The 22,380-nt window shown below is 42.2% G+C and overlaps 3 protein-coding genes across 4 annotated transcripts; 2 read left to right on the top strand and 1 right to left on the bottom strand.

Moving 5' to 3' along the window:
• Positions 1–1,853: 1,853 nt before the first annotated feature.
• Positions 1,854–10,132, top strand: LOC307228196 (uncharacterized protein). Its single transcript, XM_079997766.1, has 10 exons — positions 1,854–1,941; positions 2,029–2,102; positions 2,202–2,313; positions 2,930–3,084; positions 3,343–3,494; positions 6,705–6,849; positions 7,053–7,146; positions 7,267–7,345; positions 8,809–8,888; positions 8,972–10,132. Exons 1-10 carry the CDS (start codon positions 1,928–1,930, stop codon positions 9,699–9,701), a joined length of 1,635 nt encoding a protein of 544 aa, XP_079853892.1. The 5' UTR covers positions 1,854–1,927; the 3' UTR covers positions 9,702–10,132.
• Positions 9,781–14,489, top strand: LOC307228366 (uncharacterized protein; the record flags this gene model as incomplete). The annotated part of the gene is made up of 8 exons (XM_079998004.1): positions 9,781–9,824; positions 11,460–11,553; positions 11,663–11,762; positions 13,223–13,402; positions 13,501–13,557; positions 13,907–13,959; positions 14,092–14,179; positions 14,353–14,489. 8 exons carry the CDS (start codon positions 9,781–9,783, stop codon positions 14,487–14,489), a joined length of 753 nt encoding a protein of 250 aa, XP_079854130.1.
• Positions 14,490–16,969: 2,480 nt separating this feature from the next.
• On the bottom strand, positions 16,970–21,713 carry LOC307228113 (CDC42 small effector protein 2-like). 2 transcript variants are annotated; one of them, XM_079997636.1, is made up of 4 exons: positions 21,533–21,713; positions 20,534–20,635; positions 20,272–20,350; positions 16,970–19,734 (listed from the first exon to the last, which is right to left on the bottom strand). In XM_079997636.1, exons 1-3 carry the CDS (start codon positions 21,584–21,586, stop codon positions 20,276–20,278), a joined length of 231 nt encoding a protein of 76 aa, XP_079853762.1. In that variant the 5' UTR covers positions 21,587–21,713; the 3' UTR covers positions 16,970–19,734; positions 20,272–20,275. The 2 variants fall into 2 exon arrangements, with proteins under 2 accessions (XP_079853762.1, XP_079853763.1); XM_079997637.1 differs by having other exon boundaries at positions 16,970–19,566.
• Between the last annotated feature and the right edge of the window lie 667 nt (positions 21,714–22,380).

Here is a 22,380-nt window from a genome sequence, read left to right as displayed (position 1 = left end):
TCCAGCCACCAGTCTGTCAAGCTCCTGACATTTGCAGACAACACCACCCTCATTGGGCTCATCTCTGGTGGTGAAGAGTTCGCCTACAGGTGCGAGCTTGACCATCTGGTGTCTTGGTGCAGCCAGAACAACCTGGAGCTCAACGCTGTGAAGACAGTGGATATGGTTGTGGACTTCAGGAAGAACGCAGCCCCCCCCCCATCACCCTGTGTGACTCCCCAGTCGACTCTGTGGAGTCCTGCCACTTCCTGGAAACCATCATCTCCCAGGACCTCAAGTGGGAGCTGAACATCATCTCCATCGTCAGGAAAGCCCAGCAAAGGACAAACTGAGGAAGTTCAACCTGCCAGAGACTTCTACAACTCCACTTCTACAACTTGAGTCCATTCTCACCTCCTCCATCACCATCTGGTACACTCCTGCAACATCCAAGGACAAATGGAGACTGCAGCGTGTCATTCGGTTTGCTGAGAAGGTGCTTTGCTGCAATCTGCCATCTCTCCAGGACCTGTACACCTCCAGGACCCTGAGGCGTGCAGGTACGATTGTGGCTGACTCCTCCCACCCCGGACACAAACAGTTTGAAACACTTTCCTCATGCTGGAGGCTGTGGTCCAACAAGGCCAAACCCCCTCACCACAAGAACATTTTCTTCCCATCTGCAACTGGCCTGATCAACAAGGCCCGGGACCCCCCACTGAAACGGAGTCCAAAAATGAGTTCTCAATTAAAAATAAATTGTCTTAGTATTAAATCCAACTCTGATATAATATGTCCCCTTAATACACACCTCAAAAATCCTCAAATCCAAACCATGCTCCCACTCTGACGCCTGCCTTCAGATGGTAGGAGGATGGTTTTTCACGGTGTCAAGGTCTCAACTGTCAGATCGGTGATTGGAGAACCGTCCTGACGGGAGGAGGGGTTCCCTGAGGACAACCTCAGGTCCCCACGCCCACATACACTGACACTGACACCGCCAGGCACCTCTACCTGTACTTTCACCGTACATATTTATTTGAGGTGCGTCTGGGCCCCCGGTATTCCCTTCTTTTTGTACTTGCACCTTAATCGACCTGTTTGTCTTAATCTTAGTCATTTGATTGATCGAATGCAACCTGGAAAAGTAATTTAATAGAACGCAATTTTCAAATTGCAAAGGCTGCCGTTAAAAAAGAACTTTATTTTTATTTTTTTAAATGTTACACAATCTAACCAACCGGGCTGTCCTGGTCCGGCCCTTCCCTGCCCTCTGTCAGTTTATATGCGCAGACATACAAGTTTTGTGAGGAACAGGCAGTTCCTCACTTGAAACGAGACTTCTCCCAGCAGCGTCGTTCAAGTTTGTGCGGAGAGGTGACGCATTCCCAGTGTACTTCCAGTATGAGGAGGGTTTCTCTGGAAAACGACGTCAGTCCAGTGATGTCAGGTTCGACTCTTTTCCCGAGAGTCGCTTCCTGACGAGTCGCTCAGTAAAACGACGCGTTCGATTATCCGACTCTCGGTTCGTTCGATCGTGAATCCTCTTAAAAAAAAAAACCCCACATTTGATTCGTGTCCAAGGTATCGATTAGGGCGGAAGAATCCGAACTGTGGTTCAAAAGTATTTGTTTTTATTTTGGTGAAACAACCAGTCACAGTGTAAATCAGTCGCCTGTCAGAATCCATACCAATATGAACGACGCCGAATGTCTTAGGTCTTTTAACAACCACGTTGACGTAGTCCCGACTCCTTGGTAGTTATTCATAGTTTGTAAGTCGAATATTCACCCGCTGGTCTCTTCTGTCGGAGTGGCTCCCGACTCTCGACTCGTTCAAAAGATAATTTCGCAGCGACCGATCCGTTCGCGATTGCCGCATCCAGCTACGGCTCCGACTCGACGGCGGGTCCCACGAAGAGTAGTGGAACGTCTCCCAGGAAGCGGCCATGGACCGTGGAAGGTACGTGCACACGTCTTCACCCACGTCTACCTTCTATTAACGATCCGTCATTATACCGATATATGATCATTTTGTCTTCACTTTCAGGTCCGTGCGCGGAGCAGCGACGAGCTTAGTCCTGCTGCTCGTGAAAAGCGTCGTTTCTGTGACGGCTGGTGACGGTGTGTATGCTTACCGGGAGCAGCGGACTTTTACGCGATTCCAACGTGTTTATGTCGTTGTTTACCTTACGTTTTGACCCCCCGCCCGCTTTTCCACAGGACTAAATATCCGCTGTACCAACGACTACGACGACGTGATGTTCTGCAGTTTGACACCGACACCCGACCAGCCCGACTGTGCTGGATACGTTTTGGTAATAAACCAACACAGGTAAACAAAGTTGACAACGATGCCCTGGGGGCCACTGGCCGGGGGGGGGGGGGGGGTGGTTCTTCCAAAGGCCGCTGTCAGAAACAGTCCCCGGTTTGTTGCTTTTGTAAACGTTGGAGGTTGGTAAATCACCCGAAAACACCTGCTTTAGCGTTGCCAACTCGAAAACCGTGGTTTCTAAAGCTTCATTAGAAATTTATTTATTTATTTATTTTAATTATTTTTATTTTTTACCTTATGTGGGCGTTATGACAACAACAACCACAGTTTGAGCAATCACAGAGGCGTCCTCCACAGCAACGACCAGCAGAAAATATGCAACAGCGACCTCAGCTTTGTTCTGTTTTGTTTAGTCTTATTCCCGCACACTAGTGAATTGCCCCGTAATCCCGCTTAGACATAGCTCTCTTATGATGTGTTTTAATTCTGTTTTATAGTTGGAAAACATCGAGTACATTAGAATTATTAGTATTAGTATTATTAGTATTATGAGGTTGTGTTGATTTAATATCTATATTTAAAATATTAGAAGGGAAATTTTGACAACAGACGGGATTAAAATAAACTGTATTCAAACAATGTTGCTGAACAGCGCTGGTTATTTTTTCTTTCACAGTGTAAAATACTGCAGGTTCGGACTTGACAAGGATTCACCTGGAAAATGTAGTTGCTCCGTCAAACTGATGCTCATACTTGGAGATAAGCTCAATACAAAACTCCTGAGCGGTGGGAAGCGGCTGAAATCTAAAGACATTAATGTCACTAAAAGCAGTAAGTTCATTAACACAATATTATATTATATACTTACTAAATTTTTTGTGCTCCCAAAAAATGTATGGACATTGCACTTCTGAAAATCCGTCACAGATAATGTATCAGAAATGAAGATTATAAAACATTTTGCCCCTTTGGATACATTTCGGATGACGAATGAACATTTTTACATTCACATGTCAAAAATAGAAATGGAACAGAATTCTGATTTGGGAAAGATTTCGATGCCAAATAACCCTCTCTGTTCTTTCTCAGTTAAGCCGAAAGCACCAACTATTACCTCAGTGAATCCAACGGAAATTGGAAATTTCCTCGTCACGTGGAACACAAACTACAACAAACGAAGCTTCACGGACCAGCTGACCGCCAAGGTCACCTACCGCCCGAGAGGGGGGGGCGACGCCGTGGTAGGGACATGGTGGCAGACAATGAACCTCTTTTAGATAAAAGCTTTAATGGATACATGTTGATGCTTTGTGTGGATTTGGCGGGAACTGAACACTTCTGATCTCCTTTACTAAATGTTGAACAGTGTGTATGATTGGCGTTGTTGTAATCCTTGCTGCGACTTCTACGTACATTTCATAACCGGGGTTCTCAACCTTTTTTGGCCCATGACCTAACCCCGAAATGTGTGATATATATTAGAGCCAGCACCTTTCATAACTGGAGTTAGAATTCACTTCTGTGCCATTGTGCGTTACTGCTCAAAGTGCAGATATTCCACTTTGCATATTCCGCAACTGAGCATTGCATATGCAAATGTTATTATACCAACTGTTCAGGAAATTCTTCCGCAATGATCGGTGAGGTTAATCTGCCCGCTACAAGAAGACAAAACTGAGATGATCCAAGATTATTTATTCTGCAGAATAAAGAGAAAGATTCAGTACTGCTCCAAAGCAGTGCTGGGATCGATCTGATATCACAGAGAAAGACAGGAGGCTTTATACAGTAGAAACAGGGTGTGGTTTGGGTCAGAGGTCTCCGACGAGTCTGCCTCCCCTCTAACTGTCTTCCTGGGTGCCCCCCCTTCCTAGAATGTAAATAACAGGTACTTGCAACCTTGACCTGGCCGAATGGGGGTTGCATGATAATGCACTTCTAGGTGTCCCCCATCTCTATAGAAGGTAAACAGGCCACGTGTGATCTGATTCTCTTATATTAGAATTGACATTGTAGGAGCAAAACATTTCTCTTTACATGAACTCTGGGGGGTTCCTGGGAAGACAGACAAATGTTTTCAAACCCCCTTTTGGAGGTAGAGGCCTTTGTCCTCATTCAAAATAGTTGATCGTAATCATTTTTCCCTCACACTATAATAGAGCATGGAGGGAGCTCCACATAGTTTACGTATAGAAATGATTATATATTTAAAACCTATTTTAATATTTATCGAAATCAAAAATATATCAATCAATATATCAATCTTAGAACTGTCCTGAGACCCAGTGAGCACATCGAGTGACCCCGCATGGGGTCGCGGCCCCCAGGCTGAGAATGTTTATCATTATGTCCTAGTCCAGCGGTTCCCAACCTTTTCGGACTCGCGGCCCACTTGAAAATCTCAAAAGTGTTCGCAGCCCACATCTGACCAGAAGTAATACGGGAGCAGCATAGTGCCTTCTCAAAGGACGTATATTTTAACAGTCATACAGTCAGCATTCTCATACAAACAGTGCAGTAGTGGTAAAACAAAAAAAAGAGGTGGGTTAAAAATAACCTTATATCCATGGAACTTTTGCATATTGTTCGTAACGTAAAACTTACAATAACCAGAGCACATTAATATTAATTCACCTCATGAGAAAGCTCACGTTGCATGGCCGACAACAAATGCTTGATGTCTGGCTTAAGGGACGACAGTCTCAGGTGAAGATCTGGCTCAACATTCACTTTATTCCTGTATTTCATCTTCAATGCCACAAGCGCTGAAAAGCCAGTATCACCGAGGTACATCGTCGGGAGACGCATCAAAAATCGCACATACTCAGAAGCAACATGAAGCCAAAAGTTTGTCATGTACTTCTGTGAGAAAGCCTGTTTAAATGCGCTGTCACAGGCGAGATCCACAAGATTGTCCTTCTCTTTTGCGCTCAGGCCTGTGCGGGTCTCGTCACTGTGGCTGGCGAAGGGGTTTTCGATCCAGCCGCACTGCACATCTGCGATGGGGAAGTAGTCGCGCAGCTTGGTCCTCTACCCATGCAGCGGCTCTTTGATATGATTGATCACGGTGACAGGAAGCCACATTTCTTCCTTTGTCCAAAAATCGGACAGATTCTCAAACGAGTCAAAGTTTGACCGATCAACTTGTTTGGCCCACATATCCATTTTTCTTATGATCGCTTCTATTTTATTCTGGACATTGAACATCGTCACTGCTTTTCCTTGGAGACTGAGGTTGAGTCCATTTAAGTGGCTGAAAATGTCGACCAGGTATCCCAATTAAGCCAGCCACTCAAAATAGCTGAAGCGACGTGTGAGTTCAAACTTTGTTTCGAGAAAAAAAACACCCTCACCTCACCACGCAATTCAAAAGGTACCATCAGTACCTTCCCCCTTGAGAGCCACCAGACTTAGGTGTGTAACAGAAGCTGGTTATGGCCCATCTCGTCACATAAAGTGGGAAATAAACGTTTTGTCTAGAGGTGGCGACGCAGTTTGCATGGCTTCAGAGCTTCGTTTGATAAAATCTCGGAACACACCAAGCACAGTGGTAACAGTTCTTCTTCCGTGCCTGTCCAAAAAAATCCCATTGATAAATATTCCAGCACTTTACTTTCTCCGAACCTTTCTTTTTTGATTGACAGGCAGCACTGTCCCGCGGGGACTTCGCTTGTGGCTTCTTTCCTTTTCAGTGTGCCTGATCCATTTTGTTTATCACCGCAAGTTCAAAATTGTACAGGTGCAGGTTGATCGTGGTCCGGCTTGGACGTAGTACCCTTAACATGGAGAAGAATCTTATCACACAACACACCACGCGCACACACACGCTTTGGATGGTGGCCGGTGAAATGAGGCCTCTGCGTTTAACACATCCTGGCTTGTCCTTCCTCCGGGGGGGAAGCCAGGAGCAGTGGGCAGCATTTTTGTAATTAATCATTTTTCATTTATTTTTTCAATAAAATCTATGTGTTTTGACCATGGTTTGGCGGCCCACTTGCAATGCACTTGGGCCACGGCCCATAGGTTGGGAATCGTAGTCAATAAATAAGGATCAAAAGACATTCAAATTCATTGTCAAGGAAAGTATACTGTATACACTGGGTTTTGGAGTTTTGAAGAAAGGTATTTTTATGAGCTTGAGTTAAATCTGCTTCATGGTTTGGGCAGTACCAAGTAGATTTATGTTTTAAAAGTGCAGAATATAAATTGTGTTTAATAATAATAAGAAGAATAAAGAAATTGTGTGTAAGACTGTCTTTGAGGGCATATATAATATTTTTACTTTTAAAATAGAGGGGAAATTTAGTTATCACAGCATCAATTTTCGGATCAAGAAGAACAGTTAAACCAATGTCCAACAATTGTTCAATTTTCGTTTGTGTGATTGCAGCTTTTGTTATAATTAATGCTATTAGAATTACAAAAATAACCATATTGTGTTTCCCTGCTAGGAATCAGAAGAAATTCGATCAACGTCATATGAAATTCTGGGGAAATACCTAGATCCCTCAACTACGTACATTGTCAATGTCAGAAGCTACATATCCCTCAGTGGCTTTTACAGCGACAACAGTACGGATTATGAATTTACCACCCGTAAGTGCGTTTTTTTCATCGTTTCAACCGTTTCACCATTGTTTCAGAACCTACAAGTTATCAACACATCTGTTTCTGTGCTCCTCGGTCTTGCTCTTCCTCAGATCGTTCTCTGTGTATGCTGCTCATTTACTTCGAGCTGCCATAAACTATTTTTTAAAAGAGGAAGAACGACTGTGCTAAGAGTTCTTTGTCCTCCACAGCTGCCTCCCTCAGCAGCATCCTGCTCGGTGTGTCCATTGGCCTGGGTCTCGCAGCGGTCGTCATAACCAGCGTTTTTTTCATCTGTTGCGTAAGGTAAGTCACTCAGACCAACGTTTTAGTGTTTTTATTTCTTATATGTTTCTTTGAAGTTTTAAATTATTTCTATTTTAATTTATGCAACTTTTCTGCTCTTTATTTTTCAACTGTCTGCAGGTTTAAAGCAAAGTGGTGGGACAAAGTTTGCACATATACAAAACCATCTAATTTATATTTGGTTCCCAGAGAACAAAAGGTGAATTTCCCAGTGAGAGTTTGCTTTCTATGGAAGATCATGAATAATAGTGCGTTTTATGATGGAACATCACTGCTGCCGGCTAAAATCACTGTTCTGTTTTGGGTCCTTGTTTCCTTTAAGGGGTTAGTAGGTTATGAGTCAAGGCCTAAAATAATTTGGCAGCAGTGACATGGGATTTTAAATATAGACATGGACAAATTTGTTGGTGCCCTCACAGCTCATTGAAAATATGCTTCATTCCTCCTGAAAAGTGATGAAATTAAAAGCAATTTTCTCGTGTATACCTGCATGTCTATGGTATGTCATAGAGTAAAGCACAGAAACTGTGAAAAGAGATAAATTATTGCTAAAGAGATCAATTATATTCTAAAATGGCCTGGACAGATTTGTTGGCAAATGGTAGAAAAAGAGCCAAGGACAACTTCCAAAGAAGTACAAGCTGAACTCCAAGGTCAAGGTACTTCAGTGTCTGATCGCACCTTCCGTCGCTTTTTGAGTGACACTGGGCTCCATGGAAGAAGACCCAGGAGGACTCCACTTTTGATAGAAAAACATTAAAAAGCCAGACTGAAATTTACTAAAATGCATATTGACAAGCCACAATGCTTCTGGGAGAATGTCCTTTGGACGGATGAGTCAAAACTAGAGCTGTTTGGCAAGTCACATCAGCTCCATGTTAAGAGACGAAAAAATGAAGCTTTCAAAGAAAAGAACACCAGACCTACTGTGAAACATGGAGGAGGCTCGGTTATGTTTTGGGGCTGCTTTGCTGCGTCTGGCACGGGGTGCCTTGAATCTGTGCAGAGCACAATGAAATCCCAAGACTATTAAGGCATTCCGGAGCGAAACGTACTGCCCAGTGTCAGAAAGCTCTGTCTCAGTCCCAGGTCATGGGTCCTCAAACAGGCTATTGACCCAAAACCCACAACTAAAAGCACCCAAGAATGGATAAGAACAAAATATTGCACTATTCTGAAGTGGCCTTCTAAATCCTATTGAACATTGATGAAAAGAGCTGAAACATGCAGTCTGGAGAAGGCACCCCTCAAACCTGAGACAGCTGGAGCAGTTTGCTCAGGAAGCGTGGGCCAAACTACCTGTTGACAGGTGCAGAAGTCTCATCGAGAGCTACAGAAATCACTTGATTGCAGTGACTGCCTCCTAAAGGTTGTGCAACAAAATATTAGGTTCAGGGTGCCAACAAATTTGTCCAGGCGGTTTTAGAATATAATTGATCTCTTTAGCAATCATTCATGTCTTTTCACAGTTTCTTTGCTTTACTGACTCTTGACTATATGACATACCAAAGGCATGCAGGTATACATGAGAAAATTGCTTTTAATTTTATCGCTTTTTCAGGAGGAATGAAGCATTGTTTTAATAAGCTGTAAGGGTACCAACAAATTTGTTCATGTCTGTATATATTTTCTTGGATTGAAAGATGTAACTTTTTGTTTCAGGTCTTAAGGCTTGAGCGAGACACCTTGTCCTCTATCAATGTCTGTCCCATTCAAGACCATCCGTTGAATAAAAATCCCTGGTCAGTGTTGATGCAGTAACATGAGAAAGGAAAGTCTGTTCTGTTTTGAATTCTTGCTTCAACTTGTCTTCCTCATCTCCTAGGTCCCAATTTTCATCGACAGACACCAGTTGTGGAAGTTATGAGCAAAGTAGAAGAACAACCAGCGACTCCTTGTCTCTGGACTACAACATCAAGCCCTCTGTTGACGTCATCGACAAAGTCAAGGAAGCCCTCCGTGACGCCCTCCCCCGACTCCCTAATTCCAACATGGACTCCAGTTTGCCGTCCATTGACCACAGTTTGTGTAATTTAGGAGGGGATGACTTTGGCGGTTTTCACGGGTCACATACATATGACAATAGGACTTATTCCACCCCTCTCTTTGGAGAGCCAGATTTAAAAGCTAGCTCTGAGGTTCAGGCACAGCCTGCAATGTGCTGTGAGCCTGGCTACCATCCCAGCGAGGGGAGTGGTTTTCAAGCCCCAACTCCTCAGGCTACTGGACAACCAGAGCTGACTTCGCTGGCCGTTTATTCATCCAATTCAATGCAAACTGACCTTTCATACCAACCGTACAACATGGATTCTGAGAACCTTTCATCCACACGTGATTCCAGCTGCTCGTCCTTCTCAAGTGGAATAAACTGTTCTGTGTCCTCCAGTGTTTCTCTAAAAGCAGAGGCGAGGGCTGAGCGCTTGAATAATGAGTCAGGCATTCCCTCTCAGAATCGAGACTCAATTTGTGACGCAAAGCCGTGCGTTCTCCAAATCGACAAGGACTATCAAGGGTTTCAGAGTTTGGTGAGATCAAGCTATAGCACCACAGAGTGAACAGACCAGTTAGACAAATATCCAGACAAATTCCTTTGTTAAATGCCTCAAAGCTCCTTACCGCAAAATACAATGTGCCATGGCCAAGGTGTCCCTGAACACCAAACCCAGCAGAGCAGATTGGTCTGAGTTGATGGTCAGCTGTTATCTTAGTGTTTAATGCTTGTGTTTTATTTACTTTTTGTTGGGATGCCTCTGCTTTTTGGCCAGTGTTCACACATATATTCTTCAGGTTACGGCAGAAGTCGAGTATGATGACACCAATGTTGTAAACGTATTTAAACGACTGACAGTCTAGATGCATTGTCTGGTAGACACAGGCATCACACGGGCTGGATTTCTTTTTTCACCATCTTGTTACTGTGTTAACTTTTGAATTTGTATAAATGTATATATATACCATTGCACATTACATCTATTTTTCAAGTTTCTCTTTGTGTATGTTTTTCATTGACTGTGTTGGGTTCTGGTGTGAGAAACAAATCCAATCAATGTTTGTTCTCAAAAAGTAAATTTACCACACTGCATGGTTTTTAAACAACAGGAACGACTTCTACTTCCTTATAGACGTTCCCTAGAAAAGCAGAACGGCTGCTGCAGAAGTGCACGCCTCAACATGACATCATATCAAATCTAAGTTTGTGTTCTTGTCTACCTGAGCTTCATGGGCTCTTAAGTCAGTAGAAAACCTTAAAGAATATATCACATCCGAAGATGTACTGTAGAGTACACTGGATTAGGTGCAAATATTACAGATTGAAACCCTGTGGAGTTCATTTTGGGGAATCATCATACACAGCATTGGTCAATTTATTATTAATTATTTAATTTAATTAAATAAATTGATAATTACATGAATTCATACTCAAGCGTCTTCCAATACACTCAACCCTAATGTCTTCAATTCTGTTTTACAAATATTAAGCCTTACCTTCTTCAGTTCTTCTACATCAGAGTCAACATTTCTGATGTCAACCATAACCCCAAACCAAAACAACCATAGAATAATTGAATTGAATTATTACATACCATGAATTATTACATTGAATAAGAGAGATGATTTGTCAAAAAAACAGTTCTCAATTGAATATAAAATGTCTTTAAGTATTGAATCTAACTCTGATATAATATGTCCCCTCAATACACAAATAATAAAAATCCTCAAATCCAAACCATGCTCCCACTCCTGCCTTCAGCGAGCATCTCTCCTTTCTCATGTTTTCTCATGCTTCTCCTGTGACCGGATGGTGGGACGATGGTTTTTCACGGTGTCAAGGTCTCAACTGTCAGATCGGTGATTGGAGAACCGTCCTGACAGGAGGAGGGGTTCCCTGAAGACAACCTCAGGTCCCCACGCTCACATACTGACACCGCCAGGCACCTCTACCTGTACTTTCACCGTACATATTTATTTGAGGTGCGACCGGGCCCTCGATCTCCCCTCCTTTCTGTACTTGCACCTGATCGACCTGTTTGTCGCCACGAACCGGATAGGCAAAACTGATTATTCCATCTGCCAATGTGCTTGATAACCTGGGACTGGAAATCCACCCCATTTACTCAGAAACCAAGGCTTCTCACAAGGTAAGAGGGCGGCGGCGATAGTGGAGCCACGCAAGAAGAAAAAGAAATAACAGCGTACGTACTGCACCTACAAAACCTCCTTTATAAAGAACCCTTTAATAGGAGAAACTTTATCTGAAAAACGACTTGAGGGTTTATTTTTGATGGTGTATGAATATGTTTTTTGTCACACAGGATGAACAAAGCGGCTCGTCGCTCGAGGTTGAGGCCGTGGTTGGAGGAACAGATCCAGTCCGGGAAATACCCGGGGGTCAGCTGGCTGGACCAGGTACATGCCACTGTCACGTGGCACGCGGCGGGCAATTTTAACTTTGTTGGACAGCTTTCTATGTTGTTTTGTGTTGTTGTTGTTTTGTTCATTCTTTTCTCTCGTACAGTCAGCACAAGTCTTCCAGATCCCATGGAGACACGCAGCTCGACACGGCTGGAGCATCGACCAGGACGCCACGTTGTTCATGAGTTGGGCCATGCACACTGGTAGGACCCCCTCACCACCATATATATGTAGTTATTATACAATATATTATGTTTGTATATTGCATATTATTATTTCATATAATAATAATAATAATAATAATAATAACAACAATAATAATAATTATTATTATTATTATTGTTGTTATATGATATATCACTATAACATTTTACTACCAATACTCACATAATTGAGATGGATAATAATATAATAGTGTAACAATATAACAACCACTGCACCACCATATATGTTATTATATTATTTATTATGTAGTATTTTATATTATTATTATAATTTGTTTTTTGTTATTATTTTATTATTACTATTGTTGTTATTGTATTTCACTTACTAATCATTTTATGACCAATACTTTAGCAACTTATTGAGACAGATAATAATATAATAGTGAAACAGTATGGCAATATAACAACCACTGCACCACATATATTTAGTTATTATATAATTTATTATTTGATATTATTATTTTTATTATTATTTTGTTATTATTATTCATATTATTATATTATTATGATTATGATGATGATTGTAATTATTGTTGGTATTATTATATCATTGTTTTTACTACTAATACTTTATCCTAACCACTTATTAAGAGAGATAACAATATAATATAATTGTGTAACAATATAACAAGCACAATTGTTAGATAACCAACACTGAAAGCAAGTCATTAACCCACTTTTCCTACAAATTCAACCTGACTGCATGTTTTTAAGTGTAATGACCCATTACAATTGGGCCCTGGGAACGATACCCCAAGCTGCTGTGTTCACACCACAATATGGGAAAGCTCCACTCCGGTGAGTGTGACGGGTTATCGAATTACTAACAAAGTACGACAGGCCTGTCAACAGCCAGTTGTACATATAAAGACATATCAAATACCTTTCTACCGATTGAAGCAAGTTTCCTGCAAAGCTGAGGAACACAATGAGTTCTCCTTTTTCGTTGCCAAGCAAGTGTCGATTTCAGTTTTGCAAAAACTCTGGTCATCACTGCCCCCTGTCTCAATAATGGATAAAGCCCTGCTACAGCTTTTTATTCTGTCTTTTTGTATCCAGTTTTTGTTTGCTTCAAATACCTTTTTATCACGATTGAGAATGCAGATATAATGTATATTATGTACTCTCCCAACTAGCATATGTCACTTCGTCCATCAAATATGGCCAAATTAGGCAAAACCCCGGTAGAGCCGTGATTATTGATTCACGGTAATCTGTAACTCTCCAGCTGATCATGGGTTAATTATCATGGTGTAAAGATGCTCACTGAGCATTTCAAGTTGCCTTAATAATGTAGGCATAGACATGTATAGGACCTGGATCCTTCTCTTACATATACGCCAACACACGCACACACACACACGCACACACACACACACACACACACACACACACAAACACACACACACGGAAACCGTTTGCCCTCTCCTCCATTCCAGGGCGCTACCGTCCGGGCCGGGACCAACCGGACCCGAAGACGTGGAAGGCCAATTTCCGCTGCGCTCTAAACTCTTTGCGCGACGTCTGCGAGCTTCCAGAGCAGAGCAGGAAGAAAGGGAACAATGCCTCCAGGGTCTACAGGATGCTGCCCCGCACACACACTCACACACGCAATAGAGGTGAGGCCGCGGTTTGACTCGGCGCACAGCCACCAGGGCCGCGCGGCCCCCTTCCCACTCTCCCTCGCTCTCTCTCTCGCCCTCGCTCTCCTCTGCAGGGAAGCGGACGCCCGCCAGGTTGAGGCCGCGGCCGATGAGTGCGTCGGGGGAGGCCGGTGGCGATGCGCGATGTCACCACGCGGCGCACACCGCGCACCCTACACACACCCCGCAACCGAGCCCGACACACACTCTCGACTCAACAAACACTAAATTGGGAAAAGAGGGACCGTGGGTGGACTCGCCGGTTGATTATGCGTGCGGGAACGCAAGGACACACGGTGAGACGCACGCACGCACACACACAGACACACACACATGGACACACACACAAACGGCAGCTATGGGCAATGTCATTTTATTCCAACTGGCCGTCATGTCTGGTTGTGTAAAGTTATGGTTTATCATGATGACGTCTCGTCTCACAGAGTTGATCATTTGTTTTCTGTTGTTGTTCCTGTACAGGTCTGTGGGAAACCAGGCAGGAGGAGCAGGAGCAAAGTGAAGCTGTCTATAAGGTAAAACATACAAATGTTGTCATACAGACTACTGACTAACTGACTGACTGTCCGGCTGATTGAATGATTAGCTGTTTGATTGGCCGACTGACCGGTTGACTGGCTCACTGTGTGTTGTCTCTTCCGTTGCAGCTGATGGACCTGGGCAGTGCTGAACTGTGGAACCAGAGTGCAGAACAGCGAGGATGGAGAGCACACACACTGAGAGACCACTGGAACTGTAAGACACTTGTGTGTGTGTGTGTGTGTGTGTGTGTGTGTGTGTGTGTGTGTGTTTGCGCGCGCGCGCGTGTGCGTGTTTACACATTGTTGGATGAGAGACTATCACTTCTGATTTAATTATTAACCCTTTTCCTCCTTTTTCCCCTCTTGGTATCTCATGCGGTGCCTCAGGTGACGGGGAGGACTACCTCAACAGCGTCTACTCCGACAGCTTCATGCTCTGGACGGAAAATGACGATTCCGCCGCTCAGTGCTGTAACAAAGAACTCTCCGTTTGGCCCAAAGCACAGTGGGCGACGACGCCGTAGACTCCCGGACCGACCCGTGCGTCTGTTGGCCGCTCTGGCGACTGGGAAGGTGGCGACAAAAGAGACTGGGAAAAAGGGGGCAGCCTGCGTAGCGGTCAGCTACCGTGTCTGCTGATCCAAGCAAGCCGACACGGAGATCCTGTTCCAAGCCAAGCTGCACCTCTGACACACCATCACTCACACACACACACACACACACACACACTCACTCACTCACTCACTCACTCACACACTCACTCACACAGGCAGGAGCTTGCAGCTAGATTTAATTTTGCTGGTTACTTTAAGTCTGTAGAAGGAAAGATGATCTGGTGACTGAGCCACGCTTTGATATTTAAATGAGCCACAGGAAGGCAGAAAAACACAAAACAAAACACGAGGAGCCTGGTGGAGCACAAAGAGGAGGAAGCTCGCCTACGTTTTTAATCAAACAATTGAAAAACAATAACTGGTTTGCCGTGCTGTGACACACTTGCTATGCGATGAATGTTTGGATGTTATTTTGTTAAGTGCCTTGCTGAGTGTCTTCCTCTTCGTGCCATATTGCTGCGTTGAGATCGTGACAGTCCAGATGTCAGCACGAATGTCAGCGTAGATTCTGTTCGTGTCAACTACTGATCTAGAATTGCTTGCCTTCATTTAAAAAAAATGGCTGCCCTTGGTTCTTGACCGTTTTATGGCTGAATTACATTTTTTTTTTTTTAATATAAGACAATATTTGAGAAGGGCGGAGTTTGATTTATTTTCCAGCTTGTAAAATGTTTTATTTTTCTCAGCAAATGGAACAGTTGTGTTGAGAGGGTATATTTTTTTTCTCATCTTTCAACTTTTCAACAGCTGTATAACCATTGAATGTCCTCCTTGTTTCCAAAACATGTCCAGTGCGTTGCGTAAACTGCCCCGGGAGACGCCCGACACTTGTCACAGTCCACTTGTTCTGATTGATCGCGATGCTTTGGGTGGAAGGAGACTCCAGGGTTCTACTCCTGCACTGGATGAATCATTTTGTTTATAAATACATTTAGACATTTTATACCATTCACTAACGCAGTGTAAAAAATTTTATAATATATATAAGTTTATTTTTGCTCCCCCAATTTGAGTTTGAGACCACTGGTTTAGGGTGATTGATACTTGGGATTTTTGGTATAACAGAACCATGTTTCCTATCTTATCTTAAGATAAAGACACAATGAGAAAAAAAAAGAAAATAGAAAAATGTTTTACCACTACAGAAGTGTCATTGGCAGCCAGACTACTTCTGCTGGGTCTACAGGAAGAAAGCGAACATGGAAATTGAACGGCACGGTGGGATGGAAGAAAACTTCGCAGAGAGAAATATTTTATTGTGCCTTGCAGGACGACATCTCTTTGTTACTATGGATACGGGATCAAGGAACCGATTGCCTGAATCAAGACAAGCGAAGGAGGTCAAAAGACAAGATTGGGGACTAGATTAAAAAAAAACAGTCAATTTTAATTGAGTATAATCAGATTTTAATATATGCATTTTGATGCCAACTTCAACATTCAGTCCAGCTTGAAGACAGTGTTAAGGCGAGGCGCAGGGAGAGTATGCAACACAATACATTCACTTTTCACTAAACAACTGGTACAAAAAAATGTGGTCGAGTACAGACTTCAACATGATTAGAATGCATGGAGGTAGGTTGGCACGCTAGAGAAGCTCATCCCTTACTCTGGAATTCTACTAATGTCATGTTTTTCTTTCAGTAATGCGCTGTAAAATGTTTGAATGTATTTACACACATTTTATTTTGCTTTTAGATTTACTTGGAGCAGTTAACATCAAAACTTTGTCTGTGCTTGGCGAGACTTACAAATGTAAATGTCACATTCTTAGGTTGGGGAGTCCGCGTTGAGAAGAGATCTCTATATCGTGACTGTGTAGAAAATGTTGTGTCAAACACGTTCTGGAAATCTACTGGTCACCGTCTCGGCCCTTCTTACCTCAGCCTCACTTCACCAAACTTTATAAGACATTCCTATTTATCAAACTTTTCCAGACATTTCAATACATCTCTCTCTATTTACATATTCTTGCTGCGGTTGATACGAAAAATAAATGATGCAACACATTTGACAGAGCTCAAGACACAAGGTACACAACTGGGTGACAAACAGCACATGCTCTTATTGCAGAAAATAGACTTGTGTTGCCAAAATATGGACAAAAATACACTCACAAATATCCTCAAAATGATTAACCCACAGGAACCCATAGCTCTAGCAATAGATGCAACAACAACAAAGATGTTTCTTGGATGTATAAGAAACTTGACATAAAAAAACAGACCTAAATAGGATCCAGTTGTTTTTTTAATCTCATTTTAATCCAAGTTTTATTTTGCAACACTTTTCAGATGTTCTTATACACATTTTGTATAAAATCTTTGACAATTTCAGTAAACAACAGCATTATACGTTTTAATTATCTTTTACTGCTATTGCACTGCTTTTTTAAAGCCCCCCCCCCCAAACCCCTAAACTAAACACTGTGTTGGTGAGACCGGAGTGAAATGTAATCAAATCTGGTTGAACTCAATAGAGGGTTTTATACATGATTAATTTACATACATTGATGCGGAGGATTTTGGGGAAAAAATAATAATAAAATAAAAATAAACATTTTTCCATGAATGCGAGAGACAAAGCTGCAGGGTCAAACTCAGTTTTCATTGTGCTCAGGAAGGAGAGGACCGTTAAACACCCCATAATCCACTGTACGCATGGACATGGGTTAAAGGTCAGATACTGAGGTTGTGCACCAGAATGAGGTTCCGAGGAGGTAAGACAGAGGCGTAGTGGAGGATGCATGACAAACACAGAAATGAGGGACAATCACGTCACGATGGAAAAACAAAAACACGTGAACAGGCACAATGGAGGTGGAACTGAGGAGGTTTCCAGCACTGAGGCAGAAACAGACTCAGTTTGGTCTTGGGAACAAGAGGAGATTTCAAGGAAACAGCAACAAGGCCGATGAGGGACAATGGCATCCCCACCCCCCACCGCTGCACTCTGGAATCTAGATTTTGTACATACACGTCGGTTCTTGCAGATTTCAGTTAAATTCCCTCTATTGCAAAGAAAAAAAAAAAAAAAAAAAAGAGACAGTACGACAGCTGGAAGGAGGAGGAATCATTGCTGCTCTTGCACCAAAGCCAGCAGAGTGCGGCAGCAAAGTTATTATTATGTTTTTTCCAATTTATGAACAAATTAATAGTCTGCACAATGGAATAAATCTATATTTCAATTGAAAGTAATTTTTACGTTTAAAATCTCTTATATAATATCTAATTACAAGCCAGGCCTATGGCTGTCACAATCATATCTTAGTTGATGATTGTCATAAAAACAATTGCGATTTCCATTTCCATTGTCCTTCTCCTTCCTCTTACGGCACCGTCCTAGTACGAGCTTAATATAGTGGAATAAAACACGTCTACCTGTTGCAGAAGAGATATCTATTGACACTGAACGCCAGAACCTAAACATTCACATAGACATTAGCTTCAACCCAACTGATGGAAACTTATGCTTGGTACATTTGTTGCTGCATTTCTAAAATTGGTATATAATTCCCAATGAAACTTCGGTGGAATCAGGTCATTGCGCGATGATGTAATAATTGCGACAGCCTGGTACTGTTTCAGAGCGCCTGGGCGTCTTGAGAGGCGTCAGACAAGTAAAAGGTATCGAAAACATCCCAAAATGCCCTTGTCCGTCCTGGCTACAGGTGGTGTGTGAACAGGACGGTGGGGCGGGTAAGGATGTCCAAATATCTCCAAGTACCTGATGCAGTTTTAGGAAATAAGTTACAGGAAACAAGCAGGCTGGCGTATTATCCTTTAACCACAGCCAGACACGCCAGTCAAAATGCCGTTCGTTCCCAACATCAATGGACATCAACCAGATCCGTGTGAAACTCTCTGGGATGAGCTTTCGGTTTATTTATGCAAATATTATACCATAAATATTGTCTAACAATAACATTGTAATGGCCATCATGAAAGGACAGTTTGAGTTTTACTGCCTGTGTAAAAACATTTGGCGAATGTATTAAGGTATAATAAGAAATTGTGACACTTTTAAATAAACTTTTGCTGTTCTACTTCTGCCTTGAAGGAATGGGCTCAACTGAATTTTAAACTACGGAAATAGCATTAAGTCCACAACGCTGACATAATTTGGAGCATAACAAGTACTGAAGGTGTGGTAGTTGGCAATGGTTGCCCAAATCATTGCAACTCGCTTTGACAGTCAATGAAATGAACGACTGTTTTAATATCAAGCTGTTCAGGCCAAGACCTGCAGCAAACCATTAAGCCAAATACATGGCAGAGAGGGTGGATCTGAAAGCCCCAAAAAAAAAATTATGTAAATTGAACGGGGGGGGGGGACAAAAACTTGAGATAAGATCGTTTATAAAAATTCTGTATGGTTAATTTAAAAAAAGTTGAAATTAATGTGAAGTTTATAAGTAATTGTGAGTGTACAAGATATGGTCCAGTGTGCTCTACTCATTTCAAGTTTATTACAAAACAGCATTTATTACCCCGAAAGAAACTCGGTGAATCATGAGTACTTCCCCAGATAAAATGGTATATCGCGTTTTGCCTTGCTACCTCTCGTTTGAAAAACCTCTCAGAATAAAGAATGAAAAGAATGGTCCAAATCTCCAGAGTGGCCCAGCCACCATGAGGTCCGTTTACAAATCAAATAATAAATACAGGCATCCAAATGAGCTAAAACAGCAAAACAAAGTTGAAAATATATTCCTCATGCATACCCACAAGCATACATCTGACTGAGATTTGGAACCGTTCTAAAACCCTCCTATCTACTTTATACAGTGCAATAATATGGCAGGCAATGGATAACAGTGCTTTCATAAAAAAAAAAATAATAATAAAAATGAAAGAAAGAAGAGAATTATGTACATCATGGAAAAGCAGTGGTTTCATATTTTGGTCCTATGTCTGTTGCAGACAGAACAGCTTTTGAAAATGCTTCCTCAATCAATGACAGTAGTTTCCACATACTTCTTTGATGTCTGCAAGAGAAGAGAGTGAATCATGTAAGGTTTCTAACTTGTGTGTCAACGTGCATCGGCCTCATGTTGAGTTTGTTCCCTTGTGGCACTTTGTCTTCCGGGTGGAGAGCAGGAAGCATGTGGCTTGATGGAACCAATGCAAGCGACACGGGTTGAGGAAATCCTAATCTGGGAAGACCGTTTCTGAATTAATATGAATTACCCCCAGAAGCTAACATAAAGAATGAGCACCAAATGATGGTTGACACACTTTTTTTTTTTTTTTTTTTTTTTCCTAACGATTAACTTTGATTATTTAAGACATCTACATATTCAGAACATCTATGGAAAGCACAGGGATTTGACGATTATTATTTGAATATTCCTATTGCGTAAAAGATAAGCAAGGCATGGTATAATAAATAAAAAACATAAAATACATGCATGAAAAGTTGAAGGAAATAGGAAAGGAAAGTCATCAACAGCCACATACACAGACCAATCATATTATGGGCTAAAAGACCAATGTAGATTAAAAAATAAAAAAAATAAAATTGTAGTCCAACTGGTTAAATTTCCTGGTAACGTCCAAACTCAAGTATTGTCACACAAAAGCTATAGTCATGCAAGTTGGGCTTTATCTGTAACCATGTTAGCTAAAAAGAAAATAACATCGCGACGGGCACAACATATTCCCAAAACGCAGAGTGGCTTCATCTTTCTTACCTTGTTATAACTGAGAACCCTCAGAACCTCCATGAGTGTAGCCACCTTTAGATTTCATCTGGGCCTGAACAAGGTCCACCTGCGCACACACACACACACACACACACACACACACACACACACACACACACACACACACACACACACACACACACACACACACACACACACACACACACACACACACACACACACACACACACATTATATCACCCAAAACGGAGGAGTGATAACAACAAAAAAGCCTAAATAGGACACTTACTGATGCCAACCCCAGGCCCATGTCCCCTGAGCCTACGTGAGTGGTGTGAACAAAGTTTGTTGGCTCCCCGATCATAGAACGATCTATCCGTCGCCGCCTTTTCTGTAAAGTCAATATGGAAGACAAGAGTAAAATTGCAGCTGCGTAACAACAAACTGGTGTTGATTGACCATATTCAAGATACATATGGGCATAACTGTACACAATTTGTTGCTAAACATGGAAAGAAATTCAAGATCTGTTATGCTGTGCAACTTAAATGTTTTGCTGACATAACATTGAGTTATAATTCTCCTGTGATCCTCATAATTCTAGATATTTGTGTAGTTGCCAAGATGTAGGTAATTGGTTGTCATAATAAGTGTTAAATGACACACTTTAGTCCAAAGCACAAAGATCTCGCTAAGAATCATATGATGGGTGTCATGCGCGGCCGCCAGTACAAATAGGCAGCACTGCGGGGCGAGAACCAGCTGCTGAAACAGGCTGGGTTTTGTGTTTTCTGTCACATGTTTAATATGTGGAGACAATATGTATAAGAAAGCAACACAGCAAAGGTAAGCAAAATGAAAATAGTTAAAATAAAAAAAAGTTTAGTTTTAGCAATTTGAAATATGAAACCCAGTATCATCATATTAAGTTTTTGTCATATACAATGTTGTGATCAAAATACACGATTAAGAGTAGATATCGATAGTTATGCTTCTAGCATAAATAAAAACAAGTTAAAAAATAAACAAAAAAACAACAGGCAGTGTGTCACAGAATACCACTTAGACATGTGCAGTCACTCATGATTGTCTTGTGCCTGTAGCTTCACCACCTTTTCTCACAACCATCCCACTTTGTAAATGGATATCTAGGTCATGGACTGCGCACAGGTTCGACAGCACAGAAATGTTTTTGGGGAAATAAAAATTACACACTCGCTCACTAAATACGGAAAAGCAGAACTGCATCGATTGCCAATCCTTCTGAGCAGAAAGTTTTGCTACTTACGGGCTGAGGTTGCTCTGCAATGCAGCAGCTGAAACACACCCAGAACTCGGTCATTCTGAGGCGAACTGAGAGGCCACAGCCGCTTCCTCTCTGGCTTCGGTCGACTCGTTCTCTAACTTCCTGTTTGCAGAGCCACCGGCGTCACAAACAGTCGCTGGTTACTGACGACAGTGCCAGACAATTTGTCTCTCTGAGGCCAGACAGCTGACACAAAGGTAACAGTCCACCGGGCGTCAGAAAACACACTCCTACGGACATGAACGGGCGGGGGATCAAAAGACAGTTTCTGAAAATAAAGCCACAGTTTTTACAGTGCATGCAGCGTTCATTTGTTTTTATGGGTTTGGATAAGGAACCTGCTGGCACCTTTTTGGATTTACGACACCTAACTTTTGACCATTTCAGAACGCTGAATTGGATGCTGGCAGATCCTGTCGAGACACTCTCGTGTGCAATGCATGCCACTTGCATCTGCAGACTTGTACGTTGGTGAAAGCCACATCTGGTGAAGCGACTTCCAGAGAGGAAGGAACATTGTGCACACACCACCACACACAACTTTGTTTGCTGCCGCGTAATTTTAATGACTGTATTTACATGTGGTAAAAGAGGAAAGTCCAAAGTGTTTTATTTGCCAAGTGTACAGTACAACACAAGGTCATTCGGTACAATGAAATCCTTGGGGCATGACAGGCAAGGGTTTATTTATGATGGCACTGCCCGTCTCTTTACGTGGGGGGACAAGTTTAAGTTGAACTGGGTTTCTGTGTGTCGCCCCATTTTACCAGCACGAGTTATTCGACATCAGATGTTGTGTCTTATTCATTAATGTTCAACTTGTTCGTTGG

This window comes from Zeus faber (assembly GCF_960531495.2).
Source record: "Zeus faber genome assembly, chromosome: 3".
NCBI classification, from domain to species: Eukaryota; Metazoa; Chordata; class Actinopteri; order Zeiformes; family Zeidae; genus Zeus; species Zeus faber.
This window is presented reverse-complemented; position numbering and strand designations above follow the sequence as displayed.

Coding starts and splice junctions, on each gene's coding strand:
- LOC307228196 (XM_079997766.1), top strand. Junction 2,314..2,929: donor TTGGTAATAAACCAACACAG/GTAAACAAAGTT, acceptor TTTCTTTCACAG/TGTAAAATACTGCAGGTTCG. Junction 7,346..8,808: donor TGGTTCCCAGAGAACAAAAG/GTGAATTTCCCA, acceptor TTTTTGTTTCAG/GTCTTAAGGCTTGAGCGAGA.
- LOC307228113 (XM_079997636.1), bottom strand. CDS start 21,586: ATGACCGAGTTCTGGGTGTGTTTCAGCTGCTGCATTGCAGAGCAACCT. Junction 20,636..21,532: donor TTGCAGAGCAACCTCAGCCC/GTAAGTAGCAAA, acceptor TTGACTTTACAG/AAAAGGCGGCGACGGATAGA. Junction 20,351..20,533: donor TGGGCCTGGGGTTGGCATCA/GTAAGTGTCCTA, acceptor GTGTGTGCGCAG/GTGGACCTTGTTCAGGCCCA.